This window comes from Argentina silus (genome assembly GCF_951799395.1).
Source record: "Argentina silus genome assembly, chromosome: 9".
NCBI lineage: Eukaryota > Metazoa > Chordata > Actinopteri > Argentiniformes > Argentinidae > Argentina > Argentina silus.
In genome coordinates, this window is record NC_139663.1 from 15,665,638 (window position 1) to 15,684,017 (window position 18,380).

At 44.2% G+C, this 18,380-nt stretch overlaps 2 protein-coding genes across 2 annotated transcripts; one reads left to right on the forward strand and one right to left on the reverse strand.

Annotated features, from left to right (window-relative positions):
• The first annotated feature begins 614 nt into the window (after window positions 1-614).
• On the forward strand, window positions 615-5,970 carry scpep1 (serine carboxypeptidase 1). The gene is made up of 13 exons (XM_083677761.1): window positions 615-933; window positions 1,470-1,609; window positions 1,892-1,981; window positions 2,256-2,411; window positions 2,582-2,656; window positions 3,016-3,088; window positions 3,635-3,672; window positions 3,899-4,027; window positions 4,308-4,392; window positions 4,550-4,663; window positions 4,824-4,961; window positions 5,289-5,452; window positions 5,653-5,970. Exons 1-13 carry the CDS (start codon window positions 870-872, stop codon window positions 5,713-5,715), a joined length of 1,329 nt encoding a protein of 442 aa, XP_083533887.1. The 5' UTR covers window positions 615-869; the 3' UTR covers window positions 5,716-5,970.
• Window positions 5,814-13,484, reverse strand: engase (endo-beta-N-acetylglucosaminidase). The gene is made up of 14 exons (XM_083677760.1): window positions 13,339-13,484; window positions 12,855-12,949; window positions 12,406-12,607; window positions 12,029-12,177; window positions 11,075-11,229; window positions 10,553-10,701; window positions 9,944-10,115; window positions 9,755-9,858; window positions 8,980-9,091; window positions 8,398-8,582; window positions 8,160-8,302; window positions 7,776-7,875; window positions 7,362-7,473; window positions 5,814-7,082 (listed from the first exon to the last, which is right to left on the reverse strand). Exons 1-14 carry the CDS (start codon window positions 13,476-13,478, stop codon window positions 6,678-6,680), a joined length of 2,223 nt encoding a protein of 740 aa, XP_083533886.1. The 5' UTR covers window positions 13,479-13,484; the 3' UTR covers window positions 5,814-6,677.
• Between the last annotated feature and the right edge of the window lie 4,896 nt (window positions 13,485-18,380).

Below are 18,380 nucleotides of genomic sequence, written 5' to 3' on the forward strand. Positions count from 1 at the left end.
CTGGTATCCAATCATAAAAGGAAGCAAGCGCAACAATGTCCAATTTTCATGCCAGTTACCTCCAACACTTCCTTTGTCAAAGCTTGCTTTTGAAATTTTGTGTGGTTTGTATACTTTGTATGAAATATCCCAGTGTTCCTAACAAAACAAAGAACCCAAAACCATTTCAATGCATTGAATGCCGCGCTCATCCGTCCGCTACGTTCCAAGGTAAACTCCGATCGTTTCCATTGAAATGGTTTTGGGTTGTTTGTTTTGTTAGGAACACTGGGATATTTCATTTTTATTTAGTTTTTATTCCTCTGGGAACCGTGTCTTTTTTCGGCTCAAACAGCGGAGCTCCACCTCCCCCACACCCTTGCGCCGCCAGTCAGCGAAAACATTTCATCCACTTGTGGAAATTGCATTGAATCGCAAGAAACAATTTCTCAAGTTGAGCACACGAATGTGTGTCTCGTTTATTTGACTAGCAAAAAACCACTGAAGCGTAAGATGGCGCTGTCCAGTAACCAAACAAGCATGGGGCACAACGTCATCACACACACAGGACCACGATCCCGGAACAGTCATACTTACATGCATAACACATTAAACAACTGCATGAAATAACAGTGTAGAACCACACTTAAGAACAAGGGTGAATTATGTAAATTACATTCACTACACACTGATAATTTCCCTCGCCGTGATCATCCGTACGCGTTGGTCGGTGCGTATTCACTTCGATAGTATTAGTGTGGCTGGATTTGAGGTCAGCTGATCATTTTTATCATGTGATTAAGGATCACACCTAAACACAAGCGTTAGCATCAAGTTGTCGGTGATTTGGTCGTCCAGTCAGACTCTGAGAGCAGTGATTTTTGGACAATATGAGGTGTTCTAGAACAGGCGCCTGCGGCGTTGTATTGATGCTGATCATGGTCATTGGAACGGGTATGTGGTTCTTGAGATTATCATGTCAGATATCGACTGTGCAGTCAAGAATTTTCACATAGGAAACTGTGGACGGCTACAGGGCTTGCCTTTTGCCTTCTCTGCGCAGAGAGACCGGTGTGTTCGAGAGAAATCAGTAACAGATGTACAAAGGCTGTAGCCGTAAGGCTAATGAGAAACTAACCGTACTGACAGTTAACTTTAAAGCTAGCTACAACTATATGTCTATACAACTATATGAGTTCCCTATCATCTAGCCAAGCTATCGCCGCCTTTTAACTATTTTCTTTGTCAAAGCGAAAGTTGGCTTGACGCAGCTGGAAGTCATCATCATGCGCTAGCTAGTGGCTGTAAAACTCGTTCGGGCCGACACGACTTGCCTTTGTATCTAAGATCTGTGGTCGCCCTGACCGTATGAGGATGGCAACCGAACTTTGCCCCTTAATCAGGACAAGAAAATACCACTTGTCCAAGGGCTACAAAATGTCAATGTTGTTGTGCATAGTCTTAAATAGCCTCCCATTTCTCATACGTAGGGTTCTCGAATCCACTGAAAGCCAAGGAGTCATGGGGCTACGTAGATGTACGCGAGGGGGCACACATGTTCTGGTGGCTCTACTATGCAGACAACCCGTCAGCGAGCTACACTCAGCTGCCGCTTGTGATGTGGCTGCAGGTAGGTTGCCTGACCTGTCCTCGCACCTCAGTAACCTGATAGAGGGGGAATCTGTTTTAGAAATCACAGATAAAGTTTGATTAAATCACACAATGGTGGGGGGGGGGGGACTGATACCACTCTCCTAATGTATTTTGGGAAAGAAACATGTGAATTAGGGGGGGAAACCTATGAGAGAAGGATGATAGGAATGGACAGTCATGAGGATTTGATCCTCTGCCAATGTGCAGAAGGCAGCGCTACCACGAAACCAAGCTCTGTAAATTGTTCATGTCTTCCCAGGGCGGCCCAGGAGGATCGGGCAGTGGCTTTGGGAACTTTGAGGAGATTGGACCCCTGGACAGGGACCTGCAGCCTAGAAAAAGCAACTGGGTAATACACACTGCTGTCTGGGCAGTGGGCACAGAAGCGTATACATCTCTCAAAGATATTACACATGGTAGTTTATGTGATAAATGATTCACTACATGTTACCTTTTTCTCCTGTTGACACACCCAGTCCATACTGAACACAAATGACTAGCATCAGTCTCTAGTCTGCCATCATGGAATAGATATTTGATTCATGTGATGAGGGATAGGAGTTGCTTTTATACTAGACATGGAACTAGAATACAGGTGCTATGTTGTTTGATTTGGCCTGCAGGTCCAGGCTGCCAGTGTGCTGTTTGTGGATAACCCAGTAGGGACGGGCTTTAGCTACGCAGACACACCAGATGCTTACGCCACAGACGTGGCTACGGTGGCCTCAGACATGCTGGTTCTGCTCAAACACTTCTTCGCTAAGAGTAAAGAATTCCAGGTATGCTTTACCCCCGCATGTTTAAAGATGTTTAAACAGGACCTCTGTTTTCCTTTTGTTTGATACGTTTTTGGATTCCATTGCATGAAATATGAATTAGATGAACTAGCTGCGAGTAAAGTCGATGGGTACTTTTGATATATTTGAACAAAATGTCTCTTTCTCCACAGACTGTCCCATTCTACATATTCTCTGAGTCTTATGGAGGGAAAATGGCAGCAGCTATCTCATTGGAACTCACTAAGGTGTGTGTGTGTGTGTGTGTGTGTGTGTGTGTGTGTGCGCGCGTGCTTCTCCTGTCTTTGTGCTTTTGTAAATGTCGAAATGAAAGGCTAGCTACTGTGACTGAATGGGACCAATGAAACATGTCTGAGCTAGGTACTTGGTTTTCAAATCCCAAGACTACAACATTCATTGTCATGTGCTGAGTAAAGTATGACAGATAGAGGAACCAAATTGCTTTGGTGTCAGTTAGTATCCACTTCCTAAAATCTCCACCCACACTAACCACTGCACTGTGAGATCATGCGCCATTCCTGTGTGTGTGTGTGTGTGAGAGAGAGAAATAAAAATGTTTAATAGAGATTTTCTTTCTCTTGTCTAGGCCGTAGAGAAAGGCACACTAAAATGCAACTTTGCGGGGGTGGCTTTAGGAGACTCCTGGATCTCCCCACTGGGTCAGTTTTTGCCTCAAATCATCAAATATGAACTCCAGAGTACCTTTTTAAGAGCACCTGAACACAGCCCTCAAAGTTACACTATATCCCCTTCTTAAACATCAGAAAACAAACGATGAACACCAAGCTCTAAGAACTTCAGTACATCCTCATTAGAACATCTTAAACACATGCATACATACATACATACATACATGCACATACACACACTTGTGACTTACGTCTTACTCATTCATATTCACAGTAATCTTGCCCTTTTCAGACCCTGCAGTATATCATCTCTAACTTCACCTGAAGTGATCTGTTCCTGATGTGGTCTAAATATGATTAGCTGGAACAAACAGTTCAGCTAACACAGCTTTGTCCTCTTCTCCTAAAACCGTCTTTGGCTGCATGTCATAATTCATGCATGAGAAAGCTGTTGTACTGCTCAGGTCAAAGTCACTCAGGATAGCTAGAGTGTCCCCTCCTGACTGCAGAGGCAGTGATGTCATGAGTTCTGATGAGTTGCACTGCTAAGCAACTTTTTCTTCCTCTTGTCTGCAGACTCTGTCATGACCTGGGGGCCTTATCTCTACACCACCGTGAGTAAAACTCCTACTCACTGCCTAGTGAAAGCTTGTGTGTTGGTTTTATTGTACACACAGATTTGTTTATGGTTTGGATTATTTTATGAGAGTCCTTGCAACCCCCCCCCCCCCCCCCCCCATTATATTTCTCTCTGCCGAGTAAACTCCCTGAGTTTTCTCGGAAAGGCATAGGCATGCTGGGTAGTGTAGTTATTTCATCCCATTGCCCTTTATATCCCAGTCCCTGCTGGATGACGTCGGCCTGGCGGAGGTGACCAGTGCTGCGGAGGCGGTGAAGAAGGCAGTGGAGCAGGGCCTCTACGAGAAGGCCACAGAGCTGTGGTCTGTCACTGAGAGTGTGGTGGAGCAGGTCAGTGGACACAGACACTGGATCTCATTTACCATATCGTTCAGTTCTGAGTCCTGTTAACTTGTGACACCTGTTCTTCCAAGGAGTATTTTCTTTTAGTTTTCATGTTGGTTGAGGATGGTGTACATTGTAAGAAAAAAGGCTTATGTTATGTTAACTTTGTAGTGTTAACAACACTCACAGTAGCAACGATAGTGGTGGAGTATGCAAAATGTGGTGTCTGGTTTAATATGTGCTCTCTCACCAGTTCTTCCTTTCACCTGCTCTCTCTTTATTTCAGAATACAAATAGTGTCAACTTCTATAACATCCTCACCCAGGACCCTGATGAGAAAATGACAAAGGTGGCAGGAGAAGGATTCCTCTGTAAGTAAAACCTTTCATATCAATTTTAAACTTGCCAGAAATTTTTATTTTATTAAAAAAATAAAGTATTCTTGCTCATATTGATGCAATAACCCTGTTTGAGTAAGTACTTGTTGTTAAGTTTCTGGTGCTTTTCCCCCCATGCTTCCCCCTTCAGCTGTGCTAATGCACAATCACATTCACCCCCTCCACCGCAAGTCACTTAGCCAGTTGATGAACGGACAAATCAGGAAGAAGCTAGGGATCATCCCTCAGAATGTCACCTGGGGAGGTAATCTACTGCCTGCTATTTAGTTATTTTGCCAATCTTAGATGAAAAGTTCAGTAGAAAGTGATTTCTAATTTTATTGTGAAGGCAATTTAAACATTATGCTTTTATTTCTTACATTTTCCTCTGTCTCTTCTCTCTCTCTGTCGCTTTCTGTATGTAGCTCAGGCAGAGAACGTGTTCAGCAGTATGGCAGGAGACTTCATGAAGCCTGTGGTAGATGTCGTTGACCAGCTTCTGGATGCTGGTGTCAATGTCACTGTCTACAACGGGCAGCTGGACCTCATAGTGGACACCATGGGTATGACTACAACTGGTCACCAGAGAATACACCGATATACAAATCCATCCACCACTGTTGTGGTGTCCAATCACCCTCAAACATTGACTCTTTTCATACAAGAGAAGGACTAAGATAACATGGTGGCAAAAGAGAATTACCATAAGGTTCACAAATCTTAAAGGAATAAGATCAACCCTTAGATATTTGAAAATAAAGTGACATGTAGAATTGTGGAAGTCGAGAATACACACTGTTATACATTGATGGAGAGAATGTTGGCCACAATGGATTGTGTTTGGTGTTGGCCCCAGACTGATCATTGGTTGTGTTTGGTGATGGACACAGGTCAGGAGCAGTGGGTGAAGCAGCTGAAGTGGGCGGGTCTACCAGGCTTCAGCAGCCTGAGATGGACACCTTTGGATGACCCCGTCTCACCGGGCGTGACGGGAGCCTTCTGTAAGACCTACAAGAACTTTGCCTTCTTCTGGATCCTCAAGGCTGGCCACATGGTGAGGGACATACAGGCTATAGCAGAGCTGTGGAGCTTCGTCTTTCCTCATCCACAGGATGGATGCAGAAGAACAGCAACCTACGCCATGCACAGGTTGCTGTTCTGCTGCGTCCATCAGGTGTAAGTTGTCAGTGGTGCGTCCATCAGGTGTAAGTTGTCAGTGGTACTCATGATGCATTTCTCTCTGTTCTGTTACAGATCCCCTCAGACCAGGGGCCCATGGCTCTGCAGATGCTGAAGATGGTGACCCAGCAGGCCTGATCCTGAAATGCACACACACACACACACACCACACAAATGCCAGCTGGAATGGCTCTTCATCCTTTTTAGACAATCAGCAAGAATCACCAAATCACCAATGAAATCAACTGCACAATCCAGCATACTTCTCCAACCTTAAATCTCAGTATTCTTCTCTCCATAATGCTCTTATCAGGAATTCTAAAGATCCTTGTCTTAATGTTGATGGTTTTCTTTGTAAATTTGGCCATGAGAACAATAAAACCTTTTTTCTAATTGTCTTGTTTTTTTTCAGATCGGAAATTGAGCATAATCTTTTGAACTGACATTGAAAGCTGTACTTGAGATGTTGAGGGGGGGAAGTTATGGAATGTAGTTTATTTATTTTTCCATACATGTTATATTCTTCATTTTAAGAGCAATAGAGTCGTCTGTAAAAACACTGCATCATACAATTGTTCTTTAAAAGCTGCAAAAGTGAGAAATTCCATAAATATGCTCTGCAAAGCTTATAACTTCCTAAAAAAAAAGCAAGCGGATACACAAGATACAGAGAAGAGGAATGGCATTCAGCTTAAAAGAATATCGGAGCCCTTGTTTGAACAGAGAGAAGAGGTGGGTCTCAGGGAGAAGATCTAGGATCAGTTTATCCTCCCCACAACCTATTTGAGGAGAAACTAACCCTAACCCAGACAAAACTTCACTCTTAAGTTATATGGCAGATAAGACAACAGTTATGTACTGAGGATAAGGAGATGGAAAGAAAGGTTCTCTAAGGCAGTGTTTCCCTTACTTTTTAAAATGTTTCAATGTAACCTTCATTTATCCAGGCGGGTCAGTTAATAACAAATTTACTGATGTACTGACAAGTGGAGACTGACTGGTAGGAGTTTACCAACCGGTGGCAAGCAATTATTCTTAACAATAATATAATTAACATTAGGAACAGAAAGCAGGAAGTACAGTAAGTCCAGTCCTTTTCTCTATGATGAGACAGTTTGTTCCTCCGTATAGGTAAGGCTGCGTCTCCCCCAGTGGGTCTCTGGAACAAGGAACCCTTCTCTGGTCACCGGTTCCACCACAAGCTCCATTAATCCTGGTGGGTCCGGAATGGCAAGCTCCGACACCCGAAACAAAGTGGAATAAGCTCGACCCACTAGAACCAGTTTTCCGGGGGGTATCCGAGGGTCCGGGCCCCTCATCCGCCGCCAGTACACCCGGAAGTGGCGCACCAACTGGGCTGGGTAGCGCCAGCGCAAGGTGGCATTGAGGTAGAGTCGGGGGGTGAAGTCAGGGGAGGTGCCCACACCCCTCAGCCACACCACGTCATATACACACACACCCTGGACAGCGAGAGGGGGCACGGTCAGACTGTCAGCATCTAGGACCTGGGGGAATGGAGGGAGGGAGAGGGGTAAAGAAAGGCATTAATACTTTAACAAACCCAGACAGGCCAGCACAGAACAGTGCCAAAGAAAGCCCTCTAGTGGACAAATCACTATGGGCTGGTTTCCTGAGCCTAGATGAAACCTACTCTTGGGCTGACAATCACTTTCAATAGAGATTCGCCATTGAGCATTATGGGATCAGGCTCAATCTGGTTCAGGAAACCAGCACTAAAGGCTTGGAATTGGTTGATAATGGCACTACAGGCTCATCTCTCTTACCATGATCTCCCCAACCCTGCAGGAGAAGGGGGTGTCCTGAGCCTCTCCTTCCCTGAGCACGCTCACACAAACGTCCCTCAGTGCACAGCCCCTCAGCTCCAGCAAGGAACACCTGCAAGCACGCACACACACACACACACACACACACACACACACACACACACACACACACACACACACACACACACACACACACACACACACACACACAGAGAGAGAGTAAGAACAGGTGAAAAAAGATAGAAGGTACAACATCTTCCTTTCCTCAGCCTCTTTCCATTGAACACTCATGTAGAACTTGTTGGGTAAACAGAAGCAGAAATCTATTCAGCCTATTCACCTTCACCTTGGTGCTCATGAGTAGAGTAGCATTGAACTTTCAGCAACTTGCAAGGTTTTTTTTGTTTTTCTTACCTCACGGTCCACCCTTCTGGATTCCACTGTCCACAGCTCTGAATAAACTGCCTCATCAACTTGTTGTCTTCACCCAAGGCTGCAGCATGAACACTACTGGCTGAACACGAACACGAACACGAACACGAACACGAACACGAACACACACACACACACACACACACACACACACACACACACACACACACACACACACACACACACACACACACACACAGTTTTGCTATACAATATTACTCTATTACACATACATGAAGTCATAGGAATTATTTATTGTGTGAGGCCAACAATGATGACTTCACTGTGTGGCTCTGGGGTGAGCTGCGTATAATAATGATGTCAGTGAGTAAAGGCGAGGGATGATGAGGTCAGTCAGTAACTTACTGGGTAGTTCCTGGACGCCACTGTGTGTGCAGAGCGCAGCGTCGGTGGTCTTCAGCTCCAGAGAGACAGTGACCCCAGGAGACGGCTTATAGATGAAGGACACAAACGTCCTCAAGGCCAGGGGCACTTGCAGAGAGAAGATACTGAGAGAGAGAGAGAGAGAGAGAGACTTAAGAGACTTATGTTGAAGAAAAGTAACTACCTCTCCACCTACATGTACACACACACTCACACCTACCTGGCACAAACCTTGGAGAGGTTGGAGGGGATAAGGCCCTCTATGAGCAGAGAGCTGCCCCCGTTCCAGGCACCCTCAGGGCAGCCTCGGGTCCTCAGCCAGCCCTCCCCCTCCAGTGGCTCTGAGTAGTACAGCGGCTGCAGCTCTTGGGCATTCAGATTGAACCAGCTCCTCTGCACCTCCAGCTACACATAAGGGGAACACACACACACACACACACACACACACACACACACACACACACACACACACACACACACACACACACACACACACACACACACACACACACACACACACACACACACACACACACACACACACACACACACACACACACACTTAGAGGTAGCTAGAGCAGTGCAATGAATAGGGCCAGGAGTTTTTCCTGACTACTTCAATTGACCAGGAATAACTCTGGCCTCTTGATGAAAACTGTAAGCGACCATGTCAAGAGTTTAATAAAAAAGCACAGGGAGTATTTAGATTATCCACCAGTAGCAGACAGGTAAAAATATCACACACACACACAGTCTACGTCTGTTCTAGTTATTCCATGTTCATGTTGCTGCTGTGTGGTACCTGTCCTTTCCAGTAGAGGCTCTTCCCAAATCCCTGGCAGAAGGACGAGATGAAGGGGAGGGGCGAGGTCGGACGGTGGACATACAGGAAGTCAGAGAGAAGAGCCCAGAACCTGAAAACAGGATATGACATACAAGGATGTCAACCATAGTAATAATAATAATAATAATAATACATTTATTTTGTATAGCGCTTTTCTCAGCACTCAAAAACACTACATTCTATGGAGAGAACAGGAATAGATAGATCAATAAAAAGTTAAACAAAAGCACAGTCAGTAAAAACAAAAACAGTTGATTAATATGAATGATTAAAAGCAAGTTTAAAAAGATGGGTTTTGAGGGATCGTTTGAAGTAGTAGATAACAATATAGAACCACTTGGATCCCTATGGTGTTATCTCTGGCAAAGACAAGGGGTTTTATTACAGGGGGGTGTCCCAGGGTGCAAATCAAATCAGGTAACCCCCATGAGTATAAAATATATATCAACATGATCCATTCCATTATTATAAGGGCATTCTCAAAAGGTCAAATGTGTAATTTGTGCCCTTGCCCAAGTAGAAAGTGTAAATTGAGTAGACAAGTTGGATTGCTTTCCGTTGGGCCCAAGGAAGATTCAAATCGGCAGATAGTACAACATGCCTGTCATGGAGAATAAGGGATCATATCATCTCTAGAAATTCCATAACCATCAATGCATTGCACTTTCCTGAACGCAACTCTGATGATGCATCCAAAAAGAATGCATTGACTCAAATGTGAGTAGGTGCTCACTTGTCCTGGTTCTTGCGGAACTCCGTCTTGTCTTGGATCTCGTACACCCAGCCTGGAGCAAAGATGGCCGTGGATAAGTCATGTTTACGAATGAGTTCCAGAGCCTAAGGAAGAGGAGAGGCATTTTAGAGAGCTTGGCGTTTACGCGTTTACGCATTTACGCATTTACACACACATACCAGTGTTTACCTTATTGGTCTCAAGCTTCCCTCCCACCACCTCTCCTCTGGCGAACACATCCACACCAACATAGATGTCGGCCATTCTGCCCTGGGCTGCTGAATAGGCCTTCATCCCCTCCAGACTCGTCTCTGTCCAGTTGTAGTTGGTGAAGATACCGTCACATGCATCGAAAAACACTCTGGGAGAGAGACAGAGAGACAGAGAGAAAGAGAGAGAGAGAGAGAGAAAGAGCGAGAGAGAAAAGGAGACAAGTGTGATATCTATCTGTTGTTTTCTTCAGTAATGCACTCCCATCATAAAATGGTTTATTGGTCATTTGTTTTCATGCCAGATACCCAGACTTCAATCCCACAGCCCAAGTCCTCTAGCCAGCATCCTTGCCACCAACCAAATTCTTACTGGGTCCCCCGTCCCTATCTCGCCCATATCCCCCATACACCCTCCCTCTTACCTCCCCCCCCCCGCTTCCTCTTACTCCATCCCATACCTACCCCTCTCACTTCCCTTAAATAGGTTTGTTCCACCATTTGAGGTGTGTTCTCCAGCACCCCATCATAACCCTCCCTTCTAGCATTACTTCCCTCAGTACCTCCCCTCCCCCTCCCCCTCCCCCACCTGTTGGACTGGTTGAGTTCATTCTGCCATTTCAGCTGGCCGTCCTCCAACACGCTGTCGTACCACAGCACCAGGCTGCCAGGGACTCTCTCATGCATCTGGTCCACCAGGTAGCGCAGGAACAGAGGGGTGTTCTTCACCGCCGTCTCCTACAACCAGGGGGGTGGGGGGGGCGGGCGTAAGGGAGGCAGATGTTAGCATTATTTAGGCTAGTCTCATTCTCAGAAATGGCTATAGCTGTAGACCAATGCACATTGCATTGCACAGTAATAGGCCCTTATACAATACATTCCACAGTCATTTAACCTTTTGGATCATCAACATTTCAGATAAGAGGACACTTATCTTGAGAAAGGCTCAAGCTGACTAAAACAGTACTTTACTAGTATTCAGTATCTTTTCTATTTCAATTGATTCCCAAGTCATTTCACTATTATGTGTCATTGAGTCATTCTTTTTTATACAGCACAATAAGTTTAAATGTAGTGATGTCACAGTTGCTGGTTGGTACCCATCACTCACGCTGAGGGTGTTCTCTATGTTGATGAGCCAGCCATCGAAGCCATAGCAGTGAGCGATCTGTACCAGCCTATCAGCTACAGTGCGGTAAGACTCCTCCTCTTTCAGGAAGACCTCGCACATCTTCCCCCCATCCGTCCACTCAGTGATGAAAGTTCCTGGAAGAAAGCCCATCAGAGCCTCTGATCACTTACTGTGACACTTAAACAAACCAATCAAATAATCAGCACGTTGGAGCAGTGGCTTTTAAACCAATCAAGTAGAGCCACATTACATCACCCTCAATATTGGCCTTATCAGAAGAAAGCAGAAGTTCCAAACATAGAAAATAACGTTATCAGTTCCACACAAGACAACAACAACTCTTCACATTCCATTTTATCTGCTGTCAAATATGTTTTGGCCCCATCAGTGTAACTCAATGTGATCCAGGTCAGACAGTTCCTCTGACTGACACACACACACACACACACACACACACACACACACACACACACACACACACACACACACACACACACACACACACACACACACACAAAGGGGAAACACTTTTGGGTCTGCTTCCTCTCACAGTTTCCTTGGAATATGGTGTTTCCACTGATATATGGTGTGCATGCACGTACATACAGACATACATACATACATACACAACACACATACATACACACACACACACACACACACACACACAGAAAGGGGAAACACTTTTGGGTCTGCTTCCTCTCACAGTTTCCTTGGAATATGGTGTTTCCACTGATATATGGTGCGCATGCACGTACATACGTACATACATACATACACAACACATACACAGATCTAATTCCAAGTATTGAAAAAATGCTAGTTGGAAAAAAACCCAAATGGAATCTTTCTTGTCTAAGGGTCATTTCAATGCATCTCTGACCTGAACTGAATGAAATTAAATCGAACAAATTTCAAGCTTCCGCATCTCACCCTGGACGAGCACCCCGTGCTTGTGTGCAGCATTGGTCCACACAGCTGGGGGGATGGTCACCATGTTGTGGGTGAAGTAGTTGAAGATGTCGATGTACTGCCAGTGGTAGAAGGCGTACGGAGCCTCAACCTCGACCCCCTGGACGAACCTCAGGACAGACAGGACTTTCTTTTGATGCGCATATGCAATTTGTGGTTATTTCCAGTCTCAATTGTTTCTCATCGCAACACACTTTTTTGTATTTTGCTCTTAATAAGACTGCTGAGTGACTAGAACATAATACTAAATACTCATCTGGGGGTGAAAGGTTCACCATCAAAACATCAAAATGATAAAAGGACCCCCCCCCCCCCCCCCCCCAGAAGTGAGCGCATACCTGTCGTCCAGGTAACCGCCCATCATGTCATGGGATACCAGAGTCCTGCGCTGACACCTGGCCAGAGATGGCTCCCGATTAGCCAGAGGAACCGTTGCCACGTTAAAGGGGTTGGCCTCACTCCGCCGCCATGACAACAGTTCCTCCAGTGTCTGCAGGCTGGAGCTGATTGGCTCAGTGGTGTCTGGGTCATAATGCTTGGCTTTAAGAGAATGACACTGATTGGTCAGTTATTGTGTATTCGGTAACATGTTTTGCTATTCATGATTAACTATTGTGTTTTGAATTTAAAATAATAGAGTCAGGTTAATGTGATGAAAAGGTTAACCTGGGAGTCTGATTCTGTTTTCATAGCCAAGTTGTCATTGTCTTGTTTATGAAAGCAATGTCGTAGCAATGCTGAATTCAGAAGCAGTCAGGTCCTTAAGCCATACGGCACTAAAGCCTACCTGGCAATGGTGAGGGTCCATACTTGATGACTTCATGAACGCTTCTTAAATCCACTGGTTGATCCAAACAAGATGGTTGATCTGGTTGATCCAAACTGGGGAAATAAGATGTTACATGGATGTACAACAGTGTACTAGTGTGTCATCTTCACTATGAACTCACACGCCTCGACTACATTGTGAATGAGTATGAGATGTGCAACCCCCAGGGGTACTATGGATATACAATAAATGACAATAATTCATTTTGTCATTGATAAACAGAATTAACTGATGCAAAATAGTGGTAGGATGTGGTATGTGATAACTGCAAGGCGTGACAATTAAACATTACTGTGAAACTTGTTTAAGTTTATAGATTGTTTGAGTTTATCTATGAGCGCATCCACCACTCGCTTTGCAGCAGTTCACAGCCCAGCTCAGAGCGAGGGAGGCCTGTCCTAAGTCCACTGCACTGGGCGCTAGATAGCTGTCAAAAAGTTACCCGCTTGTTTCTGTTTTAGCTAATTTGATCCCGACAGGATCGGCTCCTTCTTCTCTCTTTCTCCTCCGTAAGGAAACCTCATCATTGGAATCCGTTGTCAATGCACCGTCCATCTCGAGATGTGTGCAATGTAAAGACATACAAGTCAAATTAAAACATGAGTCAGTGGAACTGTAGAGTACGCAAAAAAACTAAAAAACACATTTCCTTGTATTGTCCGATTGGCTGCATGTAGTGAGTCGCTTACAACAACGTAAGTTTTGCCTGACAAATAGCTGTTGAGATGCGAGGATCACGTGCGAGTCTGTTTTGACGGTGTCTGTCAGACGTCTGCGGCTCTGCAGAAATCCCGGCATGGATCCCTGGCATATGGCACCCGTGGTTTTAAAAACCTTTTATATCAAGGGATTTCAAGTGTCCATGTAATTGCAAGGTTAACAAAATTGAAACTCAACATTGATGCTGGTTTTAGAGGTTTGTTGTCCTTCGAATATGCAGCTTTTCTCAACCAGTCTATGGGAAGGTTGCCATTGACAATCACTGAGGATCAGAAGGAGTGTTTGAAAATCACTCCAATCTTGAAGAGGTTGAGCAAAGAGCAACTGGCCCTCATCAGTGATTCAACAAGGAGCTGTTCCTATTTTTACAATGCTCTGTTCACGGTCCACTAAACTCAAGCCAGTAGTGTGAAGCAGATTGCCAGCAGAGTGCAGTGGTGAGCTCTTGATGATAGTATTAGGGCTTTACTTTGTAGAGGCATCAAATCCCTATGTATGTGGTTGTATCTTACAAAACTGTAAATGTAGAAAAAAGTGGACAATACTACAATAGTACAATACTCAGAGGAGTGACTATGCTCTAAGATGACTGCTGACAAGGGAGGTAATGAAGATGAAAATGAGATCATGAAAACAGTGTAAAGTTATCCTATCTATCTCTATCTCATCCTATCTATGTGTACAGCGAGACAGATCTCAACTGCAGTAGGGGGTGATGCAAAAGCAATCTTAGCTTTGATTGACCCTGATAGACATTGTGTTTTGGTCATGTTTTAATTTTTATCAAGACTAATTATTTCCTAGAGCTCACAATGCTGGTAGATAGTTGCTTAGAAAGAAACAAAGACACATGTTCCTCACTGGATTAAATGTAGAGCATATGCCAATATTGGCACTTGGACTTAATTGTGCGGAATATTCCCTGCCGAAACAGACAGGATGAATACAGACAATGGACTTGGTTTGACTTCTTTTGACAAAGAATCCGTAGGGATCTGCAGCCTGTTTTGTTTGTGGGAAATTCTCAGATCTAATATCTCTGGTTTGAATTAGATACTGATTTGAGTTAATTTGGTCCCCAGAGAGAAATGTTCTCTTGGCGGTAACTACCTCTGTAGTTACTGAATGTGAGTTGAGCCTGAGATCCGGAATGCAATAGAATGTTAGGAGAAGTGATTTTTACAGACCCTACAGGCTTGAAATTATTTCCCTCGCTTGCCTGATTCAAAAAAATGAAGTTAGGTCATCTCAATGTATTCTCGCCCTCAGTGAAGTAATCGGGTAAACTGATATTATTACAGCAGTGGTAATCAAACCATCATCACAAGCCTCTTTAAAATCTGTACACTGACATATGTGGGAAAATCTTTATGAGCTGTTAGGTGTAAAGATGTGAAACCTTTTACATGACAGTCCTGTTTCTGTTTATGATCTTCAGTGAGAAAGAGAGAGAGAGAGAGAAAGAGAGAGAGAGAGAGAGTGTGTGTGTGTGTGTGAGTGTGTGAGAGAGAGAAAGAGAGAGAGAGAGTGCATGTGTGTGAGTGTGTGTGTGTGTGTGTGCGTGTGCGTGTGTGTGTTTGTGTGTGTGTGTGTGTGTGTGTGTGTGTGTGTGAGTGAGTGTGAGAGAGAGAGAAAGAGAGAGAGAGAGAGAGTGTGTGTGAGTGAGTGAGTGAGTGAGTGTGAGAGAGAAAGAGAGAGAGAGAGAGAGTGCATGTGTGTGAGTGTGTGTGTGAGTGAGTGTGAGAGAGAGAAAGAGAGAAAGAGAGAGAGAGAGAAAGAGAGAGAGAGAGAGAGAGAGAGCACTGATAAGCCATGAATAAATGTGTATTAACTGTGTAACAACTACAGGTGTGGAGACTCAGGACAAGTTCTAAACTCACACAGCCCAGTGACTCACTGCTCCATATGTTCCACATTACAACCTGTTGCACTGTTTCACATTTCTCACTCAGTAACTCCATCTGTTTCTTGAGTTTTTCTGGACTTGAACATTCTGTGTTGACGTATGGCCAACATGTTTTGTTTGTCTCTGGTGAGCATGCTGGTCTGTTAGTACTTAAAGGCGGTTTAACAAGGTACGTATTGTTTTGGTAGGCGTTAATAGGCTTGCAGTGCGCATTGGTTTCAACGTGAGAGAGTGAACCTCTATTATGTAATGTAAAGCCAAATCCAAGGCCATGTGATACCTCCTGCCATGGCTTAAGGCATTGGTTCCTCCACGGCCAATCACAGTGCACTGTCAGATAGTATCAGTGGGCCCGTGGGCGTGCCGTAACTAAGGTGATCAAATTTCATGCTAACCCCTGGAGGCATAGGTTACAGATTGCCCATATATGTCATGTCAGCAGTAGTTCTTTGTAAGTGGAGGTACATCAGGTGTTGCCCATGTTCTTGACTGCTGCCATTCAAAGTGAATAAGGGCAATGGAAAAACCTTTTACGCCCCTCTTAACCTACACAACACTAATGCTTGGGATGGTAATCTCGGAACCGAGAATCTCATCAATCAGGTCTGACTTTAGTGAGATTAGTGGGATGGTAACGATGCAAACTAAAGATTAGATGCATTTTAGGCCAAACAGGCATAATGAGTGCTCAAGGTTCATTGTTCTATCATGGCTTCTATTGCAGATATCTCACATGATGTGGTTGATGGCTATAAATCTATATTTACCCCTATGAAACAATATTAACCTTGCATGTGAATGAATATTAACCTTGCATGTGAACAAATGAAGCTTACAGTGCAGGTTCAACCAAGAAGACTGAGCGTCACGGCACCTCGTTAACTATAATCCAATGGGCTCGAAATGTGAGAGTATTTAAATGACTCCCTACCGGCCTGTCTTTCAGAAACCCATCATGCTCGACCCCCCCCCCCCTCCACCACCACCAGCTGTAGGTTCTGTCTATCTCTGCCCCCTCAGAGGGGCTCACCTGCCATCTTGGCGATAACCTTGGGATACCATTCCCAGGACAACAGGGCCATGATATGTCCTACTAGATTTATGTCAAAGAAGGGTGTGGAAATTATACACTTGGGAATATATATATATATATATATATGATATGATCATTCAATTCAATGATTATTCTAGTTGTCATTGATGCAGTAGAGGGCCTTCCAATGCAGCCTGATTAAATTAGTACCTGTAAAATGGTTATACACACTCCAAAAAGCTGAAGAAAAATACTTTTATAGACTGTTATATTCATATTTGGCCTGTCTGATCACTCAACCTGTTTACTCTGTATTGTGTGTTCATGCCATAAATAATGAAAAGTGGGGATAATCTCTATTTCAGTTACGACACTGAATGGATTTTGACAAAATCCTCTATATCATGCTTGTATATTGGTTCCTATGTCCAGGTTGTGTGTGTTTGTGTGTGTGCTTGTGTACACTATTCACATGCATGTGCGTGTTTTATTTTAATTAGGGAATTTTAATTGAATCACTGTGGCAATATCAGAGTGTACTTAACCCTTTGTGTTGTTGGCAGACTGGAATTAAGCAGACGGCAGCTGTACTCTCTGGGGATTATATCTGCTGAAGCAGAATGGATACGGATCATTCCAAATCCAAATTCACTCAGAGAGAAAGCCGGGAAGCACAGATGAAGCACACGCGTGTCACATGCTGCCACGGTTAATGGAAGTCATTCCCATTGAAGTTCCAGGCAGCCAGGCAAGATGGTGGTGGATAGAGTCACACACAGGGGTAATTATATTTAAAATGAAAGTGAGTTAATGGGCACTAGCATTATACCTTCATGCATTAGTTGGTATGAAAGGATGACAAGGACAAGGTGGAAAATGTTTTGGTTACTTGCTTTAGCCCACTGGAAATATTGGCTTCTGTAGATTAAGAAATTGCATTTTGAACTAAGTAAGTCTGATCTCACCGGTGAGTATGAATATAGGGTGGAAATAGGATAGTTTAGTCATTATATGCTCAAAAGTTCTATTGATTCACCAAAAACTTTCCACACAATCTGCGATTTACGAAAGGCCAACCACTATCTCTGGTAAGGAGACAAACCCACTGAATGGATGCCAACCTCATATCTATGACTCATGCTATCCTCGTCCTCTTTCCTGATCCTCCTGACCTACATGTACTGGAGTGTGACGTCATGCTGAGCCTGAGACCATCTGAATTCCCCACAGTCAGGTTGATTGAGTTATCACTCTGTCCTGCCCTGCCCTGCCCGTCATCACAACGTCACGGCAACATGCCCAGACAGATCTCCCCCGCCGTGGAAGAATGGTGCCGCTTAGCCAAATGGACTGATCAAGTCTAAACACAAAAGCATGATTAAAATGAAAATAGGTAGGTGAGGCAGATGGTTATGCCCAATCCCAAATCAACTCCCTACCCTCTCCTCAAAAACCTGATGCCCCTTTTCCTTAGTTCTGACAGGAAAGATGGGTAAAAGCCATGATGTATCAATTCTATCTAGTCCTTTAGCAAGGCTAAATGGAGTTTCTCTTATTTTGTTCACACCTATCCAGTTATTTCAGATCTACAAGGGACATCAATAAGTATGTATTGGTAGGGCCTTTAGGGGTTGAATTAGGATTTGGCATATCGCAATAACTGTTGTGAGCCCTCTGAAACATCCTGTTAATCATTACAGAGCCGGCTAAGCAGGATGGAGTAGATATTGACAGAGAGGGCTGGGACACAGTTCCAAAAAAACAATGAGAAGCAGGAAGTGTAAATATTTAGGGAGATGAGGCTAAATTTTCCGTGACCACAGGT

What these genes read in the sequence shown, in the direction of transcription:
- scpep1 (XM_083677761.1), top strand. Translation starts at nt 870, where the DNA reads ATGAGGTGTTCTAGAACAGGCGCCTGCGGCGTTGTATTGATGCTGATC. An exon ending in TCTCATTGGAACTCACTAAG is followed by an intron (nt 2,657 to 3,015) that starts GTGTGTGTGTGT and finishes TCTCTTGTCTAG; the next exon opens with GCCGTAGAGAAAGGCACACT. An exon ending in CCTCATAGTGGACACCATGG is followed by an intron (nt 4,962 to 5,288) that starts GTATGACTACAA and finishes TGATGGACACAG; the next exon opens with GTCAGGAGCAGTGGGTGAAG.
- engase (XM_083677760.1), bottom strand. Translation starts at nt 13,478, where the DNA reads ATGTCTTTACATTGCACACATCTCGAGATGGACGGTGCATTGACAACG. An exon ending in GGCGGTTACCTGGACGACAG is followed by an intron (nt 12,178 to 12,405) that starts GTATGCGCTCAC and finishes GTCTGTCCTGAG; the next exon opens with GTTCGTCCAGGGGGTCGAGG. An exon ending in CTCTCCAAGGTTTGTGCCAG is followed by an intron (nt 8,303 to 8,397) that starts GTAGGTGTGAGT and finishes TCTCTCTCTCAG; the next exon opens with TATCTTCTCTCTGCAAGTGC.